We start from the raw sequence: 7,449 nt of genomic DNA on the forward strand, positions 1-7,449 counted from the left end.
GATTCTTCTTATAGTGAAACTTGATTTGAATATAAGCTTATCAGATTTAAAATTCATTTGATCCGCCATCTATGAACTAGAAGCTCAGAAAAATAATCTAACGGCTTAATGTGAGCTTTATTTGACATGAATTGGACCAATGTGGCGTTGTTCAACACTTCTCATCAAGCCGATTAGTTTGACTATAAATTTATTAAAATTAGAATTTTTGATAATTTTTAATCAAAGTTTGAACATGCATATTCGTGCGACACCTCAAAAATTATGTCAATATCAATGAGACACACACACACACACAACGGTCGATCACACACATACACATACAAATATAAGTAAAAAATTGGAAGGTGTTAAACACAAATGAATTGATCAGAAAATATGAAGAGTTGAATGATTCATTTAAAATAACTCTCTAAAAAGTTTGATTAAAACCATCACATAAAAGACGTATACAAACTTTAATCCAAGTCCACAATCCATCTATTATCATCCACATAAAAATTGACCATGGCCGAACAACAGTTCTTAATCGCTCACAGAACATAAACCATACCAACCTGAAGCAGGGAAGCCGGCGGAACTCGTAGCACCACCTCCGGCCCCCTACAGTTCCTCCTCAGAAAATTGTACCCCAAATCAATGGCCGCCTTCCTCCACAACGACGACCCCGCTTTCGCCCTAACATGCGAATGCCCCATTATAAATGCCGTCCCCGCCGCCTGTGCAGCGCGCAGTTCCTCCAGCTCCTCCCTCACCTTCTCCTCCACCTCCCCCCAATTGCACCCCCTCACTCTCTTCCCATACCCTCCAACCTCCCATTCGCTCCCACCCCCCATGCTCACCTCACTCTCAAAGTTTCGATGGTTGCCGATCACCGTCAGCCCTCCTCCCGACTCACTCGACGCGCGATCGCCGGCGTCGGACGACGGGTCGAGCTTTATGAAGTCAGCCAACCTCGCGATCAGCTCCGACTCGAACGAATCCATGTCCTGATGCACATCTCGGTACCCGTAACGAGCAATGCAGCGATACGAGCGGTGGCTCGGCGGTCCGATTCGGCCGACAAGAAACCTCTCGGCGGGAGGAACCTGCGGAACCGGGACCGATTTGATGCAGACGAAGACGAGAATGCGGTGGAATGCAGGGAGGTTGGTGACGAAGCGGGAGAAGTTGGCCGGTATGCCGGTGATGAGACCGGTGTAGACGAGGCCGATGCCGGGAACGCGGACGATGCCGAGCTTGTCGCCGAGGGTGAGAAGCCAGTCCAGGGAGACTTTGTTGTGGAGGTCATATTCGTGCTTCTTTATGGTGGCGTAGTGCCAGACGTACATGACGGCCATGAGGAAGAGAGCTAGGAGGATGGGGAGCCAGGCGCCCTCGAGGAATTTGATGAGGGAGGCGGAGAAGTAGAGGGCTTCGATGGAGCCGAAGAAGAGGAAGAAGGCGAGGGCGAGGAGTGGAGGTTTGTGCCAGCATAAGATCATTACCAGAGAAGTCAGGGATGTTGTGACTAACATCACTGTGATCACTGCTAGTCCTGTGGGAACGAAAATCAGTGAGTTCAATGATGAAGGAAGGAGAAGAACAGTTAAAATTTATGTATTTGCATTTCTACCATCTATACTTCCATTTTTCTGTGAATTTTAAAAAACTTTACTAGTTTAAAGAAAGGTGTAACATTAACGGTTATACCAGCTTTTACTAGTTAAAAAATTTTTAAAAAAAGGGATGATTTACATGCATAACACTCAATTCCTATGTATTTGCATATCTAACACTTTAATTTTTATGTATATAACTGTGTGTCATCCTACCTATGCATGGAAAGATGTATTTCATATTTTATAAGTTAAAGTAGTGATATTTTTTATTTGATGTGAAAGGTTTGGGTGGTATAAATTCAGGTGTTAGATATGTAAATACATAGGAATTGGGTGGAATGTATGTAAATACCCCATTTCAAAAATTGAGCTTGATAAAGATAGAATTTTTACTACTCTTTACATGAGATAATTTTTGCTTCGGAATTTATAAAAATGTCAATTTAGTAGTCCACAGACTCTTTAAATACGAGCTTCTCAAAGTAATATTTTTTCAGCCCTAATTTAAAAAGTCTGATGATCAAATTAATATTTTTATTGACTTTAGGAACAAAATGACCCCATGCAAACAGTCAGAAGAGTATTACACGAGAACACGTAACCTGATGCGTTGCCCATATGCTTTGTATTTCTGAAGCCGACGGCCACTGCGACGCAAAGGATCATCAGCATCCAGTTGATTTCTGGAATATAGATCTGGCCATGAATCTTGTCAGAAGTGTGAACTACCTTTACTCTTGGGAAGCAACCAAGAGACTGGCTTTGGTTTATGATGGAGAAAGTTCCACTGATAATTGCTTGGCTGCCTACCACTGAAGCTAATATTGCTGCTATAAGAACAGCCCACCTTACACTTTCTGCAAGGGCAAATGTCATAATTAAAAAAGTAGGAGGGGAAAAAAAAGGAATTAAATGTATTTACATATCTCTCAATTAAACTTTCACCTTTACATTCATAGCATTTTGATGTATTAAACGTATGCATGAAAAGGTGGAATTCACCATTATAAATGGTAATAATGCTATGTTTGATGTGACATTAAAAATTTGAGTGTTATGTGTGTAAATATGTAAGTTTAGATGGGAGATATGTAAATACATAAGAATTGTGTGCTGCGCATGTAAATTTCCCCTACAAAGAAATGTGAGAAAATATATGGAATCATTATTTGGTCCTTCATGGAAATATTGTGAAGGTTGGTTTAGAGTTTTATGATGCAAGCCCGATTGGAATCGAGAGGCAAACTTCAATAGTAGTCCAAATTTTGAAGTGGAAGTTGATTTAGGTTACAAGTTCTGATACCTCAACAAATGTCTAGGTAATACTAGCCTTCTTCTTCTTCTTCTTCTTCTTTTGTAGAAAGCAAAACAAAAGCTCGGCTCGACTCGTTTACACCCCTAAGTGCAGCTACAGTAGCGATAATGATTTGAGGAATTTGTAGAGCCACTCCCAGACACTAAACACTTCCTTTGCTCTTCCTAATACGGAGGAAGATCTCTTTTAAGTTGGTTTTTTAGCCACCTGATTATGTACTTTTGTCTTTCCAACCAGAGAAAGATAAATTCTAGCTAATGTCTTATTAGTTGACAGTCTTATCTCGCATGGAGAGCACAACTTGATAACCCTTGTGGTGCTCTGCGGGATATACCGAGCTTTCAGATCTATTTCAGAGTCATCCTCACTACTTTACCATGGCGTTACATATATGCTTGATTTCACTTGCATATTCGGGGAACATCAAGTTGTTTGGAGTGCCCATCATTTTTTTTTAGAAAAAGGCCACCCTACACTCATGTAACTTCCATAGGCGACTTCTATTTTGAAAAATAAATGGATGTGCATTTTCTTCTTCCCACACTTTTAGTGACTGAGATTTTCTTTAGCGCATCAAACGGATGTAGACAGTATTTTTTATCAGAAATGACCTGATTGATAGTATTGACAATTGAGGTGGATTTAGTCTACTTTTTAATGCGAAACATGGACTGCCAAGTATTTTATCAGCATCCGATTCAAATAGTTGTGCTTCTATTTTGGCTTATCAATAGTTCCAGAAGAATATCACACTCATAGTGTCGCTAGGCAACCACACATGACGGGTTACCCCTAGTTCTTAGAGTGGTTGATGTTATTCAGATAGGACATATTCTTTTGAAGATGACAATGTTTGCTGTTTCCATGATGTAACTCGCCTCTTAGGTTTGGTATTGGGTCAAGGTTCTGCATAAATGCACCTGACATCCCCTCAAGAGTTAGTTATAATCGACTAATCTTAGTTAGGCTATTATTTGGCACTTGAAGGTATGGGCGTCAAGTATAGTCATTGGGTGTCCCTAGAAGGCATAGACCGCAACGCTAGATAGATGTAGCATGTTTACTCTCTTCTTTTTTATAGTATTATTAATTACATTAATTTAATTGCTCGTTATTCTTGTCTATTATTTTATTGTCCTTGTGTATATTTTTTATATTTAAGTCACAAATCAGAGGAGCGATGAGCCTGCACAGGAGGAGTTACTCTTCCATCAGTCAGAGTACGAGTTAAGGAGTCATCTCCACGAAAAATTATTCCATACGGATCAGACACCGCACGCATCTTGCGTGCGGTGTCTATTTCACGTTGACCTTTTGATGTGAGAAGAGGTGGCCTCAACTCTCAGGATGTCAGTGGACTTGAGTTGACTCTTTTTGAGAACTTTGAAATAGGTTGAGCAGTTATTGTCCGATCCGGTTGTTGTTGACACAGGAGGTTCTTTTAGAGGCTCTTCCATATAGTTCCTTTTTCATCATTTTGACCAAGTGAGTCATCTACAGTGAGATCGCCACATATGGAGGAACACAACACGTCAGCATTAGTTCCGACAACTCTCGATTTGGCCACTAGATCTAGGACGCCTCTTCCAAGTAGCCCTCTGGTAAATATTGGAGGGTCAAAATTATTTCTTTTCATTCCAACATACATATTTTTATTATCATTAAGTTACAATACTTATATGTTTATTATTCATTGTTTTATCATCTTATGCAATAATTGAAGGAATTGATTATGACTCAAAAATTTGATGTCAGTATCCCTCACTCATTGAGCTTAGACACAAGAACATGCAGGAGTATAACCTAGCATTTTTGTGAAACTTGATTTTCGAATTGAATCAATGATCACTCTAGTTTTGGGACCATTTTATAGCTGACGCAAATGCCACATTAGACTTCTTGACACACTTTGGTTTAAACAATGGAGAGCTCGCGTACCAGGACACGATGTGATGGGAGACTAAGCTCTTGTTTTGTAGACTCAAGTCTCTCCCCATTATTCGGACCAATGCATCATTACCTGACCTTTATGAAGAGTTATGAGATATTATGAGGTAGCAAATGAAGCAAATGTTGAGTTTGATATGTGTTTTATAGCTCTTGGGAGGTCTAGGCCACATTTATTAACCGTTTTTAGTGAAATTATTAGTTTAATAGATCAGATAAAAAATCCCCCAAAGAAGCTCAGGGATATGATATCATATAAATCTAGCCTTCATAAATAGTTAGTTAGATAGACTCGGGTGATTTAGAGAGATGAGAGAGAACAGCAACAACTTCAAATCCGCCATCAGGCCATACTAGATGTTGAGTCTATCCTAATTTACGCAGGAAGGAGTTGCAGACTGCCGAAGCAAAGTACCCAACTCTTGTTGAGTTCATAGCACAACTTAGATATTTACAAACTCGTCTCCCATGATATGTTGTACTATTTTTCTTCTTCTTTTTATTTCAAGTATCGCTATTTTTCATTTTATCATTAAAAATCTTCATTTTATTTATTTATTTATTTTATTCAGACTCTGTTCTTCTATCTAAATAAAAAAGAAAAAATTAGCTTTTAAATCTAACAATAATATCAAATTTGAAATAACATCTCTTTAAGCAAAGATCCACTCTTTTGATTTTGCCTTGATTCTTAAATCAGTTAAGAAAATCTCAACTTATGATAGGAATTTCAAAATATAACCCTCCTCTATGTCACTACAGAGAGTGATAGAGTAATGATTATTCATATATTAATCAATCCAGGCTCCTCCATAAATCTCATGAGTTTGCGAGCATTAAATTGGTTTTGCAATGAGGAAAAATAGAAAACAATGGTTTCCTTCGTCCTGTCTCTTATATTTGGGAAGCTTTACACTGAAGCAAAGTTTTGCATGGTTGATGCAGATACATCATTCAAAGCTCTTCTAGAGCAACCCCGGCTTAGAATAGTGTCATCCATCATGCAACAGTGCAAAAAATATATGAGAGACGTGGAAGAGTTCAGGATCACAAATAATATACAAAAATTTTAGTCTAAGAAGTTAAAATTTATGAAGATACAAAACATTTCATTCTAAAAGAATCAAAACCACCACAGTCATTGAAACTCGACTCATCAACGCTAAAGGCTACAAAGGAGCCGAAAGAAAAAGATGCAAAATGAGGAATGAACAAAATGTCAATTACTTCTAAAATAAGAAGCACTCCACCAAGTGGCAGAGAGCCATTCGCCATTTGGGTAAGTGATACAGAGGATGGGAATGATGTCCCAACTCTATGTAAAAAGACATACAAACCATTGGCTACGGAGAAAGACAGAGCAGATTGCTCTTTGATTATGAGTTTAATACTACTTATGAAAGCAGAGTTGGAATGATCTCTTAGAGAAAGATGAATAATCTATCAATGTCAGAAGACTCATTCACGATCATGTCAACCTCTCCTCATCAATATAAGGAGGTTGCTTCCCATGTTCATAGTATTGATGAGCTGAAGACATTTTATGTGCCTCCTTTGTCTGAGAAGGTGGACCCGAAACTTTATTCTATAAATTTGAGAAGTAAATAGTTCTAATCAGCCCATTCAGTGTCTTGAATCTGAAGAGAAGATATCTCAAAAATGTTTATATATTATTCTCCAAAGATGCGAAAGATGATGAGGAAGTTCAGAATTCATATCGGTGTCGCCAAAACAACATTTAATATTTTGAGAGAGAATGGGGTAAGAAAGATTCATGGGTATGGCAAAAAAAAGGCATTTACATCATTAAAGGCATTGGGTTTGTTCAAACATAAATATCCCCAAAGAACAACTTGTTATAAAATAGTGGAGAAATATTTTGAAATCGAGAATGGAGATGAAGAGGTTGCAGGAGAAGAAAACTTCTCTGATGATTCGAATGTCGGAGTCAAACCTGCTCCAGAAGAGCTGGAAGACGGTGGATAGACTTCTACGATGGATGAGCTAAAAGAGATTAACTCAGAAGCTGAGGATGACTCTCGCCGAACCTTCATCTGTGCTCTCCTTCCAGAAGGCATATTTGAAGCAATGAAAACACAGTTATGTGGATTCAGGGGCTGTTTGGCCTGAACATGCTGAGATGTCAGACTTATCCCCTGATGTGACATTTCACATGCAAGCTATTAAATCAAATGCAACATTAGTTAAAGAGGCCCCTATCGGCACAAAAAAGGAGAAAGGAAGAGATTGTTTGGGGGGTCGCCCGTAAGAAGCTGTCGGCAGCCGGAATCGAAATCCCGTCGCCCGCTTCGGAATGACGTTTTAATTTACGTATATATATATATAATTTTAGAAAAATATGAAATCAAACTGACCTCATATTTTTTCACAGTTTAAATGAAAGAACACTCTACCTCAAATCTTGTATCTACCCCGAGGGATAAACACAAGACTTGAAGATGAGGCTCGATCAAATAAACTAGGAAAACATATGACATCCGTTTGGGTCTGCGAAATCGTTTTATTTGCCGACAAGTTCCCCTATTTAATACAAATAATTAAATAGGGTTTATTTTAAGCTGGGTT

The 7,449-nt window shown here is 38.7% G+C and overlaps 1 protein-coding gene across 4 annotated transcripts in view; it reads right to left on the minus strand.

Annotated features, from left to right (window-relative positions):
* Positions 1-365: 365 nt before the first annotated feature.
* Positions 366-7,449, minus strand: part of LOC110033920 (putative potassium transporter 8) — a 24,936-nt gene continuing 17,852 nt past the window's right edge. For all 4 annotated transcript variants that reach the window (XM_020738092.1, XM_020738093.1, XM_020738090.1 and 1 more), the window contains 2 exons: positions 2,204-2,458; positions 366-1,537 (listed from right to left, as the gene is read on the minus strand). In XM_020738092.1, coding sequence (XP_020593751.1) covers positions 534-1,537; positions 2,204-2,458 — 1,259 coding nt within the window. In that variant the 3' untranslated portion in view covers positions 366-533. The remainder of the gene's footprint in view (positions 1,538-2,203; positions 2,459-7,449) is intronic.

The sequence above is a fragment of the Phalaenopsis equestris genome, unplaced genomic scaffold (genome assembly GCF_001263595.1).
Source record: "Phalaenopsis equestris unplaced genomic scaffold, ASM126359v1 Scaffold001309, whole genome shotgun sequence".
In the NCBI taxonomy this organism is placed as follows: domain Eukaryota; kingdom Viridiplantae; phylum Streptophyta; class Magnoliopsida; order Asparagales; family Orchidaceae; genus Phalaenopsis; species Phalaenopsis equestris.